The 21,297-nt window shown below is 47.1% G+C and overlaps 1 protein-coding gene across 4 annotated transcripts in view; it reads left to right on the forward strand.

Moving 5' to 3' along the window:
- SLC30A7 (solute carrier family 30 member 7) overlaps window positions 1-18,393 on the forward strand; it is a 90,732-nt gene extending 72,339 nt beyond the window's left edge. For 3 of the 4 annotated variants that reach the window (XM_075003046.1, XM_075003048.1, XM_075003050.1), the window contains 3 exons: window positions 1,764-1,854; window positions 2,936-3,085; window positions 17,329-18,393. In XM_075003046.1, coding sequence (XP_074859147.1) covers window positions 1,764-1,854; window positions 2,936-3,085; window positions 17,329-17,376 — 289 coding nt within the window. In that variant the 3' untranslated portion in view covers window positions 17,377-18,393. Of the gene's footprint in view, window positions 1-1,763; window positions 1,855-2,935; window positions 3,086-3,355; window positions 6,944-17,328 lie in introns of those variants that run through there. The other variant, XM_075003049.1, reaches the window with a different exon arrangement.
- The last annotated feature ends 2,904 nt before the right edge of the window (window positions 18,394-21,297 follow it).

The following is a 21,297-nucleotide window of genomic DNA, read 5'->3' on the forward strand; positions in this document are numbered from 1 at the left end:
GGCCTTTTAGTCGTGGGCGGGCTGTGCTCACCCACTCCCTGGTCTCCAAACAGACCCAGTATACTGTCCTTCTAGAAGGCTCCGGAAGCTTCCAGGTAAAGGTCTACCGCCGGGTTTACCACAATAGGAAGACAAACTAATTGCCCTCTAGCCATCCTCTATAGAACAATGTACAGTCCTGGTGTCTGTGGTTTATCTAAAGCTTTAGAGCCTTGCAGGAGCCTTATGTTAAAGTACCTCCAAGCATGTCCCTGTGAAATGTAGAGTTCTCAGTAAGCTGTCATTCAACTTGTATCTTAAAAAGAGAGAGTACTTTGAAAGGTCACATAGCAAGAAGTAAATGTATGGATTATAGTTGAGGTTAATTTCATGTCCGTTCAGGGATGCTTGTCCTTACTTGGAAAGCGATGTTTGTGACACAGTGTAGGGGTCCATTGTCAGGAACAGCTTATTTCCTGCACACTTATTGGTCAAATTGTGTGAAAGACTTGACTCTTCCCTGTTTAAATTTACTATAGACTAACAAATTAGAAATGGCAAAAGCCCATGAGATCATCTTGACTATCCCGTGTCAATAAAGAATTGTTCTCCCGAGTGTTTTGTTTGGCTTTAAATGAGGCTTCCACAATTTCTTCTGGCAAATGCTCTAATTGATGTCACCTTTATAAAATCTTTGTTGCTTCATTCTAAATTCACCCCATCATTCCTCTGATTTTGACATCCAGAAACAATGTCTTTATTCCAGTTCTTCTACTGGTTTTGGAATCTGGCTTACATTTCCTGGCATTGCTGAACCTACTTGCCAGAGGGCGTATGTGTCTGTCTCTCATACACTCACACCTGTGCGTGCGTGTGCACGCGCGCACACACAAGAGTACAAGAGTCAAAATATTCTTCATCCTGTGAAGACTCATTATGCTACAGTTGGCCAAAAGTGTGCAGTAGTTAAGATCATGTTCAGGTATTTTTATTCTTGGCTCATGCAGTAAGGTGATGTAAGTTCACGTGCTCTTAAAATACAGCATTAGTTCCTGAGTGAATTTGTGCCATATTGTAAAACTTGTCCAATGTATGAAACCTCTTTGTCCTAGCTGGCATAATGTTCCTTCTTTGCTCCTTGTATTAGAGTAGACAGCCAGGAATAAACCTCAAATTGCTTCCAAATGTTCACTGCTTGAGCTTGGATGAGGCCCCTACATTTAATTAACATCAAAAAATGCTAAGCTAGCTGTTCTTCACAAATCATTTTGTCATGGCTGGACTGCTTCATGCTAATTTTGTTTTATGAGGTCCCTGCTCCCTCATTTTAGTTCATAAAAATATGTATCTCAAGCCAAAGGCAAGAGCAAGAATGGTTTGACTTTTTTTGCACATTTTTATGGCTATTATAATTGCTGTTGAAATCGATCTTGGTTCTAAACTACACTTTACCATATGACTTTTCTTCCATATGTTTTAGGACATAATTTCAGATTCTCTCCCACAAAATGAAACTGTTATTCTTCCTTGACAGTCTCTCTAAAAATGCCTGAGATGCAAAAATTTGTACTTTTGTTGAGCAGCATTACTGTGATGATGTCAATCCTATGACTTTGTAATACTTTTTTTCACCATAGTGAATCTGTAATAATGCTTTCTTCTGAGTGTATCACCTTACACACCCTGACTGATTGTATTCATTCTGTTAGAAAACAGTAATACTGCAGTTGTATTCTGCAGCGTTTGAAAATGTGGCTGTACTGAACTGTTTTCTTCCTTTCTAGTGTTGTTCCACTTTTAAGAGAGTCCATTGGAATCTTAATGCAGCGAACTCCACCTTCCCTGGAAAGTGCTCTGCCACAGTGCTATCAGAGGGTGAGCGGTCCCAGTTCAAGATATTTTTGCCTAAGTCTTAACTATTAGATGAGTAAGCAACATAGGGTGTTTTTGGAATGTTTCCTTACCAATAAATCCTAAATGTGTACAAAGGAACGAACGCTAATTTAGAAAAGGTTAAAAGCATAAAAAAAGGATTAGACAATCTTGAAGTCCCAAAATCTACATATTTTGTAGTCCCAACTGAAACTTCATATCTTTGAATGATTTGCTGTTTCACAGTATGTACTTTTGACTTGGAGTAGATCTCAAAACCATTTTTAAACGTATTTTGTTGCAAAATGTAAGCCTCATGTGCATATCAGTGTAAGGGGGATTTCACGTGAAGGCCATTTGAATTGTTGTAAAATTTTGCTTGTTCTCCAGTTCCGAACTGATGTTTAGCAAACATTGCTTTGAATAGCAAAAGAATTTTTAGCAATATTTTTCTCCCCCTTTGGTGCAGTTACCTTAACTTCTGCAAGAAATATTGAGGCATATTAAAAACATTAGAAGTAAATACAAATGGAACATAGTGTGCATTTAGTAAAGTGTTCCTTATACATATATAGTACCGTGTGAGTTGGCCACATTTCGTGTCTCTTCTAGAATGCTAGCATGTTGCATTTACCAAAGAGACATCAATTTAAACCCCCAGTGGTTTATGGGATTGTGGTGTAATACTAAACATATCACAAAAAGAGTTCCTGGCTGAGATAAGAATAGGGTGCATTTTGCATGCCCCAAAATAACTGCATGTCCCTTCTTCCTTGCCCCAGACAATACTGTTTATAGACAGGAATGAAGAACGCCAATTTCCAGCAAAGGGAATTTGTAATACAACTGTAGCCTACTGTAGTTGTGTGAATACATAATAGTACTTTTCTCAGTTTTCCCAGGTACCTTTCTCCTCATATCTCTGAATGCAGAAGTACTAATTTAGATGAGAACTCACCAAATGCTGCTGTGAAGTTGGAAGTACTGCTTGACATTTTTATTACTGAGTTGCTATAAAGCCCCCACCCCTGCCCCATTCCCCACTCTGAAATAATCTTTCAAATATCTGTCATTGGTATTTTAGGTTCAGCAGTTGCAAGGAGTTTACAGTTTACATGATCCACATTTCTGGACCCTTTGTACTGACGTTTACATAGGGACCTTGAAACTATTTGTGGCTCCTGATTCTGATGCCAGATGGATTCTAAGCCAAACTCACAATATTTTTACTCAGGTATGTCTGCCTCACTTGTTAATAGAAACTTAGAATATGGTAGGGATACTATGGTGATGTGTGTGATAGAGAAAACATGGCTATAATTTAAAAATAGAATAACAAAATGTTTATGAAAGTAACAGGTCTGTTTTCAGTCTTTAGCCACATATCAGAGTCTCATTTAACTTGTGATGTTAACTCCAGTTGCTGGAGGCAGGATGGTTAAACTGAAACCTGTTCAATATATGTAGTCCATTTCTCTTCAACAGCCTTTTTATTACCTCTAAGGGAGACATGACATGAGAGTGTTGCAGTCTCCGAGGTGCTTTGAAGCCCTATACTGAAGTGTCAGAAACCAAGAAAATAGATGAGGAGGCTTTCCTCAAGATAAGACTTCTGGTCAGAGAGACTAGCTGTACTTGTACACCCACTGTGATGCCTCTGTATTGACATTCACTTCTGTTGCTCTTGAAAGCCACGTTTTGTGCATGGTTTGTTTGCTTTTTAGCAACCTTTAGGCCGGGGTGGGCAATCATTTTTGCAGCAGAGCCACTCCACGAATTTAGGCACTGGTCACAGGCCACCTCTGTGTCACCTGCCTTCCCCACATGCCCCCCTGCACACACCCCTATGTGCACACCCCACACAACCCCACTCACAATAATCAGGGGTACAAGGGGTGCAAAATGTAAATTTATTTAACCCACAACATAAAACAGTAGAAAACAATGTAAATAGTAATTTGGAAATAATAAAACTAGTGTCTATTAACCTAAAACTGACTAAACTATATACATGGAGGTAAGGGACCAGGGGCATGTGATCTAGGATGGGGTCTGGGACAGGGATGGTGGGGGATAGTCAAGGGATGGGGTGGAGGGCTGCAAGTCCTGGCGCCCGTAGGTATCCCTCCCACCCTGGGTGCACAGTCCCCTGCGGGGCACTGATGGGGCCGGGAGCACTGGCAGGTAAGGCCAGTTTGCACCTGGCCCAGCCTCAGCAGAGGGTGGCGGGCGGGGGGAGGTGTTGCAGCCGGGGGGCCCTCCACGGGGCCCACTGTGACCATGAGCCACTCCACAAGGTCCCTCAGGGCAGCCACAGGCAGGCCCGGGGGCAGTAGGGTGGCCAGGGCCTCAGGGTCATGGGCTTGGGGGATGGGAGCAGCCGGGGGGCCTTGGGGGAAGCAGCGGGGTAGGTGAGGGGACCGTGGGGGGGAGCAGCAGGGGGGGCTTGGGGGAATTAGTGGGGTGCTGACTCACAAGGGTCCCAGGCACATTGTGGAGCATCCCCACCACCTCCTCCCATGTGTCCCGCCTCCACTGCAGCGCAGCCTCATCAAGGGCAGTCACCTCTTGGCAAGAGCATTCTGGTGGTGGAGGGCTGCAGTGTAGGCTGCAACCTCATCCTTACGGCCCCGGTGCCTGGTCTGGGCCTGGCTGGTGGCCTGCTGAGTCCTCCAGCCTGGACAGCTCCTGGGCTCCTTGTCCGGCTCCCCTTGTCCTCAGATGGTGCCACTGTGAGAGAGAGCGTGGAATCAGTGCTACATCTGGACACTGGGAGGTGTGGTCCTGGCTCCCCAAGATGTTGCCCCCTTCCCAGACCCACGGGACAGCCGTGTACCTGGAGATGCCGCTGTGCAGGCCCACGTGCACTCGCCACGCTGGCTCCTGTGGCATGGTGCCGGGGCTGGGGCACTGTCTGTGGTGGCCCACCCTGGTGATGGGCTTGCAGGCTGGGGTGGGGGGGCTTGGCCATGGGGGGGTCTGGGCAGAGCTGTGCTGCCTGAGGGGCCCTCGGCACATTCAGAGGGTGCTCTGTGGGGGAGGGAGCCAGGTGTCACCCACAGGCATGGGTGCATTCTGGGCCCCGACCAGGTACAGGCCAGGGTCAGGCCATAGGGTGCTGGGGCCCGGGTGTGCCCCTCTCCTCCCAGGTCTTTGCCATGGCACGCACTTACCCAAGGTAGCCTTGTACACATCAGGTGATGCCCGATTGGAGGGGGCCTGTCTGCTGGTGGTGGAGGGGAGCGTGATCAGGAAAGATCCATCCGAGGACTCCCCGCTGGATGGGACGTCAACGGTGGTGGGGCCCTCCTCCGCCTCTGGTGCAGCAGGGGGCTCGGGTGCGGCCGTCTCCACCGTGACCTGGGGTGGTCAGGTGTCGTCTGCTGCCAGGAGGTCCTGCAGCTCCTTGTAGGAAGGGGCAGTTGGCTGGGGCGTGACCAGATCTGTGGGTGCTGTTCCAGGCTTGCATCCACCCCTGCCGCAGCTCCTTCACCTTGCAGCAAATTTGGTTAGGTGTCCGGGAGGGGTGGCCATGGACAGCCGGGCCCTGGGCCAGGAGGGCGAAGGCTGGGGCATTCTTCCGGTGCCCGCTGGTGTCCCAGAGGACCTCCTCATCGTGCCAGAGCCCCAGGAAGTCCTGGAGGTCTGGCTTGGTCCATGAGGGGGCCCTCCATTTGGGAGCCCAGTCGGAGTCCTGGGTGCCCTTGTCTGGGTTCCTGGGGCTCCCCTGAGCGGTGCGGCGTGCTGGCCTGCTGGCTGTCTCTAAGGGTCTGGGCTTGGTGGGTCGCATGGGGCCTCGGGGGAGTGTGGCTGGCAGCCCCACACATGCTGCCTGTCTCTCACACTCTGCTTTCTGCCACAGGCTCTCTGGGTCCTTGCAGCTTTAAAAGCTGCAGGATGTGGAGACCACAGAGGCCCTCTGGGGTCACCTGGAGCGTCCCTGCTCTCTGGCGGGCCACTGCCATGGCAGACCACTTCTTCCGGAAGAAGCAGTCTGGGGAGCGTCTACACATGCCTTCTTCTGGAAGACTCTTCTGGCAGAAGGCCCTCTTCCTGATTCTGCAGTGCAGTACGGAATCCAGAGGATCGGGGGCCTTCTTCCAGATTCCTTCCAGAAGAGCGCCTTACGTGTGTCGATGCTCCATGGATCTTCCAGACGAAGGCGCCGATCTTCCGGAAGATCCTGCATGTGTAGAAGCAGCCAGTGTGTGTTTCCTGGCTGCTCTGGGGTAGGTTTCTGAGAGAGGGTATCCTCTGTCTCTTAAAGTGAAGTCTGTCCTGCTCTGTTGGCTCTGCATTCCTGAGTCACTTACCCTCCCTGTTTCAGACTGAAACCGCTCTGCTGTGTGTCTTCCTCTCTCTAATTCCTGCTCTGCAGAGATGGGTACAGTGGCAGGGGTACACCCTGACTTCTGCACTACCCTCTCCCCTCCACTCCCTTCCCCTCTGCACAGTTAGCAGGAGAATCCTACCAGCAGCTTGGCTGCAGAGAGAACAAGGTTGGGGGGTGGGGCAGCTGAACACATGCTGCGGGCTGTAAGTACGCACAGTCTGCTAGTCAGCTTGGGGGGCCCGAAAGAAATGTTTGGCAAGTTGGATCCAGCCCCTGAGACTGATTTTGACCACTCCTGGTCTAGGCAGTGGTAGCTACTAAAGTCAGCATTTACCAGCCATTACCACATGCGGGTTTGAGATCATTGTATTTCCTCCTTTTGTTAGACTAAGATATGATTTCTGTACATTCAGCTGTGCAGTAAAGGTGGTTCCAGCTGACACTAGACTATCAAAATCAGTGCAGACCACATAGATAATTCATTAGAAATTGATATTGTCAGGTTAAAGGAAGAGAGAAAGAAGGGCAGTGAAATTAAAGTGACTGTCTATAGCTACGATGTAAAGTCAATTACAAGTGATGCGACAGTTTAAAAAAAAAACAGTATGGGCTACATTTACTCTAACAAGCTACATTTTACCTTGTCGCTGTAATTCAAGACAACCTACTCTGACCAGTATCTGACACTCAAGTGTGACAAGGTACTGGGTATACCTTTCAGTTCTAAAAATAATAAATATCTCAGTAGCTAAAATAGAGTTCCAGTGTTTCCTTTCCCCTGATTTCAACAAAATAGAATTTTTTTTCTCCAGGAAAAAAAAATCTTTTGCATGTTGTCTCATGAATAAAAACCAAAATATTTATCCCTTTTGTTTCTTTTGCTTTCAAAGAATCCAGACTCTTGTTCTGTTTTTGACCTCTTGGAAGAACAGATACATAGAGATGCTATTTCTGGACAGACATCTCTTTTATCGCTGTCAGATTAAAAGCCATCTTTTGTTTGATTTGTTAGAAAGATGTGTTCCTTCATATGCCTGTGCCTCACCAATACAGAGAACTATTGCATTGTAGATAATGAGTAGCCTCAGTTCAGCTCTGAATTGGCTGGTGTTTGTTTATATTACCCAAAATTAAATCCATTCTAGAATTTATCACATTTAAGTAGCATTGTTTGAAAAGGTCAGACCTAACAAACTTGTCTCCACACAGTTTTAGTTCAAGTGCACCTGCATTAAATGGAGGCTTTAATTCCAAAAGCTGACCATACAAGACCAAGGGGGTGCAGATAGGAAGATGATAATGCTTCCAAAAACTTGCTTGCTCTGTAATGTCTCTCGCAGTAAAAGTGAGCCCTCAAATTCTGGTTCACCAACTTACACTTACATGCAGGTGTCATGGTGTCAGCGAATGGAATCCTGATGTGATGCTCTCCAAAGACTGGCTCTTGGTGTCATCTACTCCAACAACCGTGCCCTCCCATTACATCTGTTTTACTGCAGTCGTTTTCAGTCTGTGGATCCCTACGTGTTCACAGACTATCAAAGATTTCCAAACAGATCTGCATCTTTTTTTTTTTTTTAAAGGGATCCACAAATAAAAAAAGATTGAGAATAACTGACTGACTTACTGGAACAATAAAATTGTGGGAAGCTTGAGACAGAACTTTATAGGGCCTGGACTGGAGTATTCAGTTCACTTCTGCAGGAAATAATGGCCATGGGCCCTTGTCCTTTCTAGAACTCAATGCAAACTCATTTATTTGGTTTTGGTTTTCTGTGAGGGACAGGGGAGAGTTGTGTGCTGGGAACACACATGTACCTTTGCAAACCAAATTTAAACTAACCAAGTTACTTATGTGCGAAGAAAGTAAACAATGTTTAGTCTTTGATCCTTGCAATGCTCTCAGAAGTACAGTGATGATGCTGAGAGAGAAAACATCTTATAAATACCTAGGTAAATAGTAAAGGATGAACCTTTTTATACGTGGACTTCAAACTCAGTTTACCTTTCAGTTGTTGTGTACTTTTTCTTGCCTGATTGTCTATTGGAGGTTTAATAAAATACCAGTGAATTATTTGTGAAGTGGTGCTCGTGAATACCTGACACACCAGTACATTTCCTGGTTCTTCTTCGAGTGTCCCCGTGGGTGCTCCACATTAGGTGTCGGGCTCGCCCGGCGCCGCAGATCGGATCTTCCAAGCAGTTTCTGCCGGACCACGCATGCGCCGGTGCGCGCCACTCCCCCGCGCGCTCCCGGCCACGTGCGCTATCCGGTCCCCGCCAGTTCCTCTTAACCGCCGTCGGCTGCAGACGGAATCCGAACTAGGCTAAGGCCAAGTAGCGTATTCAATGACTTTATCTGTTTTTCTTTAAAGTTTTTCAAGTACTTAGGCTACTGCAAGTTAGCCGGTTGTTATTTTTCAAAAAAAAAAAAAAAAAAAAAAAAAAAAAAAGCAACAAACAAACTACAAGCGGGACAGCTTCAATCCAGTCCCAGTAACAAGCGCCGGAGGCCAGGAGCATCGGGCCATCAGCCCTCCTGCTGAGGCAGGCCATCGGACGGGGAAAACAGCACAGGGAAGGTGCTAAGTACCCGCTTAACAACTGAAAGACTCACCAACAATGTCCTCTTCAGGCTTTAAAAAAATGTGAGTCCTGCCGAGAGGCGATTAAGGAGAGACAGGGAGATGCGGCTTAAAATGCTGCTTTTGATAAGGCCCTCCAGCCAGACGTGCCGGAGCGGCCGCAGCAGGAGGGACCCTCCGGGGCCCATAAAAGGAAAGCTGCCTCCCTCACTCCATCAGCGCAGAAATGGAGGAAAGTCTCCCCAACCCGATCCCTGCCGGCAGCAACAGCGAGCGGGACGGGAGGAGCGCACAGCCCCCAGCCGCAGCAACAGCTGATGGGCGGCGGCAGGGAGAGCCACGTGGAAGCGGCTCAGCCTCCGATGATCAGCCAGCCACCCGGCACCGCAAGCAGGGCAGCGGCTTAAAACTGCTTTTCATAAGGCCCTCCAGCCAGACGTGCCGGAGCGGCCGCAGCAGGAGGGACCCTGCGGGGCCCATAAAAGGAAAGCTGCCAAAAACGGAGGAAAGCCTCCCCAGCCCAATCCCTGCCGGCAACAATAGCGAGCGGGACGGGAGGAGCGAGCAGCCCCCAGCCGCAGCAACAGCTGATCGGCGGCGGCACGGAGAGCCACGTGGAAGCGGCTCAGCCTCCGATAATCAGCCAGCCGCCCCGCACCGCAGGCAGGGCGGCGGCTAAACAAGCGCCGGTACCGGCGGCACCGCAGGCAGCAGCACCGACCCCCGGGGAACCGGCGGTGCAGAGCGCGCAGGCACGCAGCCTGCAGGCACCAGAGCACACCGCACCTGCGGCACCGCCCTTGAGCGTGCCGAGCTCGGTGCGCACGGGGCCGGGATCCCCTGTACGTCAGGGGGCGGAGTTACCTCCTCAAGGGAGGGGGAAGGCTGCACACAAGAGGAGGCATTGCAGCCCCTCTCCGCACAGGGCTGTGGAGTTGCTTTCTCACAGCCCTCCGCTTATGTTGCAGACTCCAACCAGAAGGTAGGGGTCCCCCCTAGCCTACCCGGAGCCCCCTTCTCCATTTTTTGCAACCAGCCTCACCCTGGCTGGGACCACCTTCACCCTTCCTGGGGTTTGAACCGCTGGACTATTATGCAAAATCGCTCTCTCCAGCCCTCCCCCAGACGCAGAGGGTATGCACCAAGGGAGTGGTCTAGGTCACCTTCCCAAGAACAGTGCCTATACTGCCATGGTCGCCCCTACCACGCGGGGCATAGACACCATCGGCTATCTACCAGGGAAAGATCCCCACAAACGATCTCGTACCCCCGAGGGCAATTGCGACCGGGGACAGAGACTCAAGCATCTCAGGGGGGACTGGTTATGGAACCCCAAGATTTTCCCTTGCAAACCTCTAGTGATAGGGTGTACCATCACCAGCAGGAACCGGAAGGGTCCACAGAGACGTATCCCAGTGGTTCCTCGCTCTCCTCCCCGGATGAGGCTACGGCCCCGGGGGACGTCCATCCTCCGGACGATCTCAAACAGTTCCAAGAGCTGTTTTACGAGGGTGGCCTTCACGCAAGGCATCCAGACAGCTAAGGTGCAAGAGAAACACCATAAGCTCCTCAAAAATCTGAGACCTCCGGCCTCCTCCAAAATAGCAATACCGCTTAATGACGCAATCTTGGAGTCTGCCACTATGATATGGCAGACTCCTGCGACTATTCCGCCTGTCCACAAGAGAGCGGGAAAAAAAAAACAAAAAAAAACTTCGTGCCAACAAAGGGCACGGAGTTCCTGTTCAGCCACCCACAACCAAATTCCTTGGTGGTGGAGTCGTCGCAATGTGGGGGAACAGACAAACATGCCAAAAAGCTAGAGCTGTTGGGCAGAAAGGTCTACTACTCCTCCACTCTACTGTTGCAAATGGCAAATTACGCAGTGCATCTAGCGAACCATAATTTCGATAACCACATTAGGTTAACCTCCCTCATGGACTCGCTTCCAGAGGGCAAGAAACCAGTGCTCAAGGCCATCATGCAAGAAGGCTACGCGGCCTCGAGGACGGGAGTTCAGATCGCCCTGGATGTTGCGGACTCAGCAACAGCGTCCCCAGTACCACAGGGGTTACGAGCAAGGGCGACATCAACAGCACCAGCAGTACAGAACTCCCAGGCGTCGTTCCCAACACAGCCGTGCATCCTCGGGGCAGGGCCAAAGGCCACAAGTTTGACACACAGATCCAGGGCTGCGCCATCACTACCGTCGCAAGGTCATCCGAAGCGGTTATTCCACCATCGCCTACGACCATTCTATAACCAGTGGCGAAGGATCACCACAGACAAATGGGTGCTGGAGATCATAGCCACGGGGTACGCCATCCCCTTCCAGTCGCTCCCACCGCCATGACCTCCACCCAGGCCCCACCTCCAGGAGGCCTCCCACGTGGCGAGGCTCAAGCAGGAGGTAGACCATCTCATGCTCATAGGGGCAGTGGAAAGAGTGCCGGAGCAACTGCAAGGGAGAGGGTTCTACTCCAGGTACTTCCTCACGGGGAAAAAGACAGGAGGCGGGAGGTCCATCTTAGATTTTCGAGGCCTCAACCGGTACCTGCGCAAGCAACGCTTTCGGATGATCACAATCGCCTCCATCCTTACGGCACTAGACGATGGAGATTGGTTCGCAGCCCTCGACTTATAAGATGCGTATTTTCACATAACTATTCATCCGGCTCACCTATGATTCCTCTGGTTTCTCATGGTAGGCAAAGAACATTTCCAATACAAGATCCTACCGTTTGGCCTCTCCTCGGCCCCCAGAGTCTTCACCAAGCCCTTGGCAGTGGTGTCAGCCTACCTGCACAGACAGGGGGTATTTATATTCCAGTATCCGGATTACTGCCTACTCAAAGGGGCCTCGAAGGAGGAGGTACTACGCATAATATGCGTCACAACAGGCACGTTCTCTCGCTCGGCCTGGTTATCAATCTGACAAAATCAAAGATAGACCCCTCGCAGGACATAGAGTTCGTAGGGGCACGCATAAATTCTATTACAGCAAGGGCGTATCTACCAGAGACTCCCTTTCAGGCCGTCGGCTCCCTCGTGCAAGTCTTCACCTTCAGCCCTACGGTGCTGGTTCTGACGTGCTTACAGCTGCTGGGCCACATGGCAGCAGCGGCGTTCGTCCAACAGAACGCCAGGTTACACATGCGCAGCATGCAGCACTGGCTGGCGAGCGTATACAACCCGGCAGCACACACTGTTCACAGGGTGGCGTCGCCCACAACAGAGGTGCGCAAATCCCTGCAATGGTGGGTAAACCCCGAGAACCTGCTAACAGGGGTACCCTTCCACCAACCACACATATTGGTTTTTCTTACTACAGACGCCTCCCTCATAGGGTGGGGAGCACACATGGGCGAAGAGGTGACGCAAGGGCTGTGGTCCTCCACGGAGCAGTCACTGCACACAAATATACTGGAGCTCAGAGCAGTGTTCAACGCCTGCAGACACTTTCGAGACCATATAAAAGGCAAAGTAGTCGGGATCAGTATAGACAATACCTCCACCATGTTTTATATGAATCGGCAAGGAGGAGCTCGGTCCCGTGCCTTATGTGCAGAAGCAGTCCGGTCGTGAAACTGCTGCATCGCCAACAATATAACCCTGGAAGCCTCGTACTTCCCAGGCGTTCACAATGTGAAGGCAGACCAGCTGAGCAGGCGTTTCGCACTCACGCAAGAGTGGCAGATCCGTCCCGATCTGCTGCAACCGATTTTTCATGCATGGGGTTTTTCCCCAGATAGACCTGTTTGCTACTCAGCACAACAAGAAGTGCCCACGATTCTGCTCCAGGGCAGGACTGGGACGGGGGTCCCTGAGGGACGCCTTCGCGATCTCTTGGAGGGGCCCCCTGCTTTACGCTTTCCCTCCCACAGTGCTCATCCACAAGGTGTTGCAGAAAGCCAGGAGGGAAGGAGCCTGAATGATCCCGATAGTCCCAACGTGGGATCAACAGCAATGGTTCCCCCTACTCCTGCGCATGTCGGACCGGCCACCGATGCCCCTTCCGGTGGCGCCGGATCTGCTCACGCAAGCCCAGGGGTCCATAGTGCATCCGCACCCCCAAGGCCTGCGACTACAAACGTGTTTAATCCATGGCTCAGCTCCCTAGAGAGCACATGTACGGAGGAAGTGCAGCAAGTCCTAGAAAGTAGCAGGAGGACTTCCACCAGGAAGACCTACAAGCAGAAATGGACTCGCTTTACGGCATGGTGTTCTACCAAACAGCTAGCCCCCCTTTCGGTGCCTATGGCTGTGATATTGGAGTATTTACTGGACCTCAAGAGAGGAGGACTCTCGCTATCCTCGTTTAAGGTCCACCTTGCCGCCTTTTTGGCATTCAGACACGGAGAGACAGGGCACACGGTGTTCGCCCATCCCATGGTTACCAGGTTCCTTAAAGGGCTGGTAAACCTATACCCCCCCCTCGGAAACCGCTTCCACCTTCGTGGAACTTGGACCTGGTGCTTAATGCGAAAAGGGGACCACCGTTCGAGCCTTTGGCCACGGTTTCCCTCTGCCTCCTTATGATAAAGACGACCTCTCTTCTCGCAATCACGTCAGCTCGCAGGGTGAGCGAGCTTGCGGCAGTTACGGCAACGCCACCCTGCACTGTTTTTTCCAAGGAGGCGGTAACCATATGGCTGCATCCAGCCTTTGTTCCTAAAGTTTCTTCTGAGTTTCATACTAACGAACCTATTGTTTACCCTCGTTTTATCCAAAGCCTCATAACTCTGACAAAGACGCGTGCCTACACCTCCTGGACGTGAGGAGGCGCTAGCTTTCTATATAGACAGGACCAAGTCCTTCCAGAGAATGGATAGACTCCTAGTCTCTATCGCTCCCAAATCAAAAGGGGAATGTCTCTCTTCGCAGAGAATCTCGAAGCACATCGTATCTTGCATTAAAAAGTGCTACAAACTCAAAAAGACTCCTTTCCTGGCCATGCCCAGAGCTCATTCCACTAGGGCGGTGGCAGCATCAACAGCCCTTTTTCAAGGGCGTTGCGCTAAAAGACATTTGCAGAGTGGCGACCTGGTCATCCTGTGACACCTTCGCCAAACATTACGCCCTTCACAGGGTATTCCAAGAGGATACCCGTCTCTCGACAGCGGTCCTCTCGGGGACAAGCTGCACATACTCCGATTACCCACCTCCTATCTTGGGTTACTGCTGGGTAGTCACCTAATGTGGAGCACCCACGGGGACACTCGAAGAAGAAAGAAAGGTTACTCACCGTAGTAACGGTGGTTCTTCGAGATGTGTCCCCGTGGGTGCTCCACTACCCGCCCATCCTCCCCGCTTCGGATCTCTGTTCAGTGTTTTGCAGGAGCATCCGAGGCGGTTGGTCAAGGAACTGGCGGGGACCGGATCGCGCACGTGGCCGGGAGCGCGCGGGGGAGTGGCACGCACCGGCGCATGCGCGGTCCGGCAGAAACTGCTTGGAAGATCCGATCTGCGGCGCCGGGCGAGCCCGACACCTAATGTGGAGCACCCACGGGGACACATCTCGAAGAACCACCGTTACTACGGTGAGTAACCTTTCTTTATGAACTGATGGTACCAGAAACCTAGGGTTAATCATAGAATAGTAGGACTGGAAGGGACCTTGAGAGGTCATCGAGTCCAGCCCCCTGTTCTCATGGCAGGACCAAGTACTGTCTAGACCATCCCTGATAGACATTTATCTAACCTGTTCTTAAATATCTCCAGAGATGGAGATTCCACCACCTCCCTAGGCAATTTATTCCAATGTTTGCCCACCCTGACAGTTCGGAACTTTTTCCTAATGTTCAATCTAAAGCTCCCTTGCTGCAGTTTAAGTCCATTGCTGCTTCTATCCTCAGAGACCAAGAAAAACAAGTTTTCTCCCTCCTTATGACACCCTTTTAGATACCTGAAAACCACTATCATGTCCCCCCATAATCTTCTTTTTTCCAAACTAAACAATCCCAGTTCCTTCAGCCTTTCTTCATAGGTCATGTTCTCTAGACCTTTGATCATTCTTGTTGCTCTTTTCTGGACCCTTTCCAGTTTCTCCACATCTTTCTTGAAATGCGGCACCCAGAACTGGACGCAATACTCCAACTGAGGCCTGACCAGTGCAGAGCAGAGTGGACGAATGACTTCTCATGTCTTGTTCACAACACACCTGTTACTATGTTAATGTGTAATGTCAGTAAGAAAAGCAAGAGACTGGATGAGAGAGGAAGAACATTTTATTTGAACACAAATAATTGTCAGTGAGGAAAACAGGAATTGCCTGGATCGGTTATAAAGATGTTTTCATAAATGCTGTTTTCAGAATTTGCTCCGGTGGGAAATGTTATCTCCATCTTTATCCCTGGTCCTGGATATCATACTGGCAATAGCCTCAGTTGTGGTGCAATGTTGTACATCTGGTGATGTTTGCAATTACCAGACTAGACAAAGCTCTGGAATGACTGGGAATTATTTCCATGAACTGCAGTAAACCCCAACTAGGACTTGTTCCTTTGAATTCTGTTCCGAAGACATAGAGCATATCTAATCCCTGGGGCCTGACAATACAGGAAGCAGATGCACTGCCTGTCATCTATAAATTTTGCTACTTTGTTACTCTCTCTACTTTCCATATCACTTAATTTGTCTTTTTATTATGGGCCCCATGTTGTCTGAATCTGCTCATGAATACTCAGTTTTACTATGTGGTTATATTCAGGTTTTTGCCTCTGTTACTTGGTGCTGCAGACACTTCACGTGGTGCATGTGTTTAGGCAGCACACTGCCTCCATTTTTAACGAAAGGGGGTTTTGTAAGTCTTTGCTGCAGTGAAACAATTTAAAGGACCCTGAAGCAAGTGAACTTGAGGATCCAGTCCACACAAATGCTTAGACATTAATTTCAGCTTTGTATGTTGGAACGTGGAGGTGGTGCACTTATTTCAAGCAGACCTCCTAGGATCATGCTTATAAGTAAATTTTCCTGAGAATGTCAGGCATGTATGGATCTGTTTCAGCAAGTCATGAGGAGGCAGCAGGCATGTTTTATGTATAACGAAAAAGCTAATGCATTGGACAGTTTAGTCTGAAGCCTGCTTACGTATGTGGGAAGGCCAGTTATTGGGAACGCTAGCCTGGCTGTGTGGGCTGTCTGTTTGGATTTGTAATTACCTTGTCATTTCACGCCTCCAGTGAAAAAGATTGTTTTACTAGTGAGAGATCAGCGATTCTGTGTGTTAATTCTAGGGGGTGGTATCAGATGGACTTAGGAAAAAAATGAGCCGCTGAAGGTATAGTTGGAGCAAACATTTTTGAGTAGTAGTGGTGCTTGTAGTTCTTAAAAAATCAAAGTGACTTAGCATGTTCAATAAACATTATTGCTGAAACAAAGTCCACTGCATGTCAGGGAGCCAGAAAAGTTAGGCTTTCTCAAGTGTTCTGCTTTCCCAAGATTCTGTGAGACCTAAATAACTTTTCCTAAAGACTCAAGCCAAATCATTCCAATTCTCAGGTTTGTTTTAGGGTGTGGCTCATGGCTTATCTACATGAGTCACACCAGTATAAATTAAGGTAAGAATTTAAACCACTATAACATCCTGTGTGGACATTTTTATTGCAGAGGAAGTATGGCTTTTATTTCTTTGGAAGTAATCCGAAGTAGCAAAACAGCAAAAAGCTACTCTTGTTCAGCATAAACATCCATATGGTGTCTGTAGCAGTTTAAGTATACTGGTATAATTTGCTTTGTAAACAAGTCCCTAGAGGCATGTGTGTTTTCTTTGTTTGTGCTGGAAGCTTTTAATTGTTGGTGTATATTTTGAGCTTTTGAAAAGTTGTTTTCTACTGCCATAGCCACGGAAGAGTTTAGTTGACATTAATCTGAATCTCAGCAACGTGTTTTCATTCTGTCTGTTTATATTAGCTTCCTCTTACAGGTGATTATGCACAATGAACAACATGAACCACTTTTGTATCCAGCAGCCTGACTTTAAGGGTTAATAGTTCCTTAAATAATTTATTCAATATCGTTTATATAAAATGATGACAGAGCAAAGGACGTTGTCTACATGTATTCTCTTGGGGTTTCTGAGCAGAGAGGTGATTTGTAATTTTTGTGCCTGTAGAATATTCCAGTGTTGTTTTGGTGTTTCACATAAATACGCTATTGCCATGCCTGTCCTTTTTACAAATGCATTTTATACTGTAGGACAGCTTCATAATTCAGTCTGCATCATGTCCTTTCGCTTTACTGCACTAGAGCTGGCATCTGTTTCAAGTGTTAAAAATGCACATTAAGTTCATTAAAAAGTTGTTACATTATTTGTAGACTGTGGTTGAAGAACTTGTGCTTTAAGTTAAGTTTTTTTTAAGTTTGTAAAAGCCTTTCAAATCTTTAACTCCTGTAATTTTGTACTTCTATTTTTAATGGCGATTTGACTAAGTTTGGTATAGAAGTAGTACTATAGAACAAGATATCAATAAAAAGGACATAGAATAGCATTTGGAACTGAAGTACAGTTGTGTGGGTCACAATTTTTCATTTATTGAATTCTCTCTCTTTTATTTACAGGCAGGAGTGAGACAGCTTTATGTACAGATTGACTTTGCAGCCATGTAGTGAACATCATAAATTGTGCTCTTTGGACCAAAGTTTTCTGGTACTGTAATGGCATAAAACATTGTATTCAAGACGGAGCCCCACTACCCCAGTTAACCAAGACCAAATGGATGGATGCCTTTTGGCTATTTTTGGAGTTCACATGTAAGGAGTTAAAACTGAAAGGATATCCTGGACTTCTGGTCTTCTTTTTTCCATTTTAGAGGTGTCGTCTCCTGTCCCCCACACACACTTATCTACAGTTGTTCCACAGGAAACTAAGATATTGGGACAACAATCCTGAGGTCATGTCTTTTAATGAAAGTCTTGTCTTTAAAAAAAAAAAAAATAGTTCACAGCTTGCTGGGGTCTGAGTGTGTTCTGTGCCAGCCTGCTTGTGTGGCCCCTGCTGATGTGCATTAATGGTTCGTTAATGCACTGTGATCAAGTCCCATTCTAAGGATGTAAGTGCATGTCAGCAGGGTCTACATGGATATGTAGTCTCTGGAAGTCTAGCACTGGATAGATTCATAGCCCATCTTGCTGCAAACTAAATGTTCATTAAAACAATCCTGAAGCTGCTGATTTCCACAAAGCCAGTGTTCTCCCAAGTTGAAGAGCTGTCGTGCACGTCACATTGGGTGACATTCTTCATTATAATCATACATTTGTAAAATTGTTTGTACTTTGCAAACTTGATGAACTAAACCATATTGGGTTTTCAAAGTGCCTTTATATCAGAAAAAAGTACTTGCCAGCATAGATATTGGACACGAAGGGGTTTTATTACTTTTATGACTTCAGTTTGTTCCATCTTTTTCTTGCTAGTGATGTATGTGACTATGTACTTGTGTAATTGTAGATTTTTTTTAAGCTCCCTTTTACTGTTTTATCTTATCAAATGAACTGGAGTTAGATTTGTTTAATTTCCATTAAAAATTAAAGCTATTTTGGGGGAAATTTGCTTTCAAAATATTTGTCTAATTGATTTATGTATTGTCCTAAGAGTTGTTTTAACCAATTAAACATTCGACCCTGGGTCAAAGTCTATGAAAGTTTTTCAGTTCTGTTACTGTAATTATTTGCTGTATGAGGTCACATTCTCTTAGGTGATATGTTTGATTGCGACTTGAGCATGATTTGTCTTATTGATGTATTGTGTATTTTTCCAAACACACGCAAAGATTTGTCCGCAGAGCATTTTCCAGAAACACCTCTAATTCACCTCTCTTTTGGCTTTTGTATTAATTTACATTTTATACTCAAAATGAGTGGTAGATTCCTCAGCAAGTCCGACAGCTGTACTGTAGATGCAGTGCTTCCACTAAAACCAGATTAGCTAGAATTACCAGTGCAAAATTACTGAAGTCTCATTCTGTTAATTCAGAGACTGAACAGTAAAGAGTCCACTTTGATTTCCACATTCAGGCTGTTGGTTAGTCTGAATAGGACGTAGAGCAAGAAAAAGGAAGTCTCGCTTTTATTAATCAGAAAAACATTTGTTAGTTAAGGGGAAGCTTTTCAGTTAATAAATTTACACTTTACAATTTACAGTGTTTTCTGGAGTAAAACAAGACAAGGATTCTTGCTTGAAAAATCAAATGTGCTGCTGACTGGTACGAATTCTAGCTATTTTTTTATGCAAATATTAATGTTCTCTTGTAACTGACTAAATACACAATAATGGGTAGTATTAAAATCAAGGAGCATTGTAGTTCTAATCAGTTCAACTTTGGTCATAACTGATGAGTATTGAGTTGGGTAGACAGAAACTCCTAATGATGTGATGGCTTTGTTGCAGATGTTACTGCATTATTCAGTTTCCACATTATAGGACTAAGCCGCTTTTTGTTTTATTCCTCCTGTATGACTCTCTGGCTGGGTCTACGTCATGCAGCTTTCCTGGTAGGTCCATGTTAATGAGCAGCCTCGAAATTGCAAATGGCTGCTCATTAGAATGGTCCCACAGCTCATTAGCATAGCCACATGAGAGCTTGGTCTCAGCCTCTGCAGACGGACTTGCCACCAGTAAAGAGGCTGGGCAGACATGCCCCTGCTGGCAAAAAGCCCCTCTGCCGCCAGATCCTTTTGCCTGTGGGGAAAATAAAGTCAGGTTCGTGAGGTCTTGCTCATGAGAGATCCGCTCTGAGCTAAATCTGGGGCATTATGGGGTAAGAGGTGTTAGGTTGTCCAACTATCCCGTTTTAGGTCTTCTGGAAAGTCCTTCCTCCTAATAGTGACACCTTTTTTCACCCACTAATAAACTCTTAGGTAAGCTGTAATTAATAGATCATATGGATAATTTTAAACCCCTGGAATGTTGAGCATCAAGGACTATCTATGACTTTGTTTTGTTTCAAATGATACTACAGATTGACCCACTCTGGTCCAGGACTCTCCTGGACTATGGATGTTACTGAACCAGAGATCTGCAATGCCTGGCTTGGGAGTCTGGGAGCAGATGTGTCAGCAAGCTCAGCCAGGAGTAGAAAGCCAGAGAGCCGGCCCAGAGCCTGCCCAGACCACCAGGAGCAGAGCTAGTCCCATACATGGGGAGTGCCAGCAGCCCAGAATGGAGTTGGGGGCAAGCAGTCTGGCCAGTCTTGCAGCTGTGGAGCCAGCAGCCCAACGGAGTGGTGCCAGGGTACAGCCACAGGCAGGGAGCTCAGCCAGAGCCTGCAGCAGAGACCAGTGTGAGTGCTGCAGCAGGATTAGAGGCTGTGAGGGGAGCCCAGCCAGGGGGCTGGTGGCCCCCAGAAAGGGCCAGAATAACCCTGGTCTGCCAAACTCCCTCTTTTTGGACCAGAGCAGTTCAACCTGCAGCTTCTGCTTCCACACAGTTAACAGGCATGTTAGTAATTTCAATATCATTGTTTGTGCTTATTTGAACCTGCTAGATGTCCAAAGATGGCTGAATACCTGCAGAAGATTTTTAAGAGTGACTTGGGTATGGAGGAGAATGCCTTGTATTAGATACTGAATCAGTTTATCCACTCTAATTTTCATACAGTTAAAACCTGTACTTCAGGCCAGCAGTATTGTATTTCTTTGCAACTAAAGACTAGGGTGACTTCTAGCAAGTTCATGAAGCATGAGCTTGCATCATAGTAAGGAGAACCTTGCTAAATTTCACTTCTAATCATCAAACTGTCATAAACCCAACAATCTCCTTTAACTCTCCATGAGGACAAAGCAGCAAGGTGCTACAGTGAAGAGAACTGTGTATAAAATTAATCATCTACAAGTTGCTTGGCACTGAATGTAACATGGAGGGAAACAGGTCATCCTTAAGAGCTTACAAACTGATCCTGTAACACTTAAATAAGAGTAAAGTTATACTCTGTGCAGGAGTGGGCCCAAGGGAGAAGGAGCTCAGGTAAATCTAGTATCCTTACTACACTACAATACGGGTTTAACTAGTACAAAAAAGCATGTTGGAATAACTGAATTCATTACTTTTTATGATGCACTGGTGAAATGATCTGTATTTGATTATCTGATTGTTAGTGAAGTTCTGTGTCTGAAATTTTAAAATTGAAAATGTTCTAGGTAGGCTGCCTGGGCATTAGCAGAATCCAGAACTCACACTTAAATGAAAGTTAGTGCTACTTGAGTAAGTGTCAATATGTTCATTATATTTGAGTTGGGATTTGCTTTTACTTTCAATTTCCACGAATGAAAACTGATAGAGAAGGGAAGAAGGAAATACCCTCTACTTCAGTATAGATGCTAACTGACAATGTATTGTGGGGATGCAGATGAGATACCAGCAAAAGTTGCGGTTGAGTAGAATTGTTCCTGAAGATTACATACACCTATCACCTATTAGTAACAGAGGAAAAGCCCTGCTAGTCTATGTACTATCAAAACAAAAAAGCAATCCAGTAGCACTTTAAAGACTAACAGAATAGTTTATTAGGTGATGAGCTTTTGTGGGACAGA

The sequence above is a fragment of the Carettochelys insculpta genome, chromosome 9 (assembly GCF_033958435.1).
Source record: "Carettochelys insculpta isolate YL-2023 chromosome 9, ASM3395843v1, whole genome shotgun sequence".
Taxonomy (NCBI): domain Eukaryota; kingdom Metazoa; phylum Chordata; order Testudines; family Carettochelyidae; genus Carettochelys; species Carettochelys insculpta.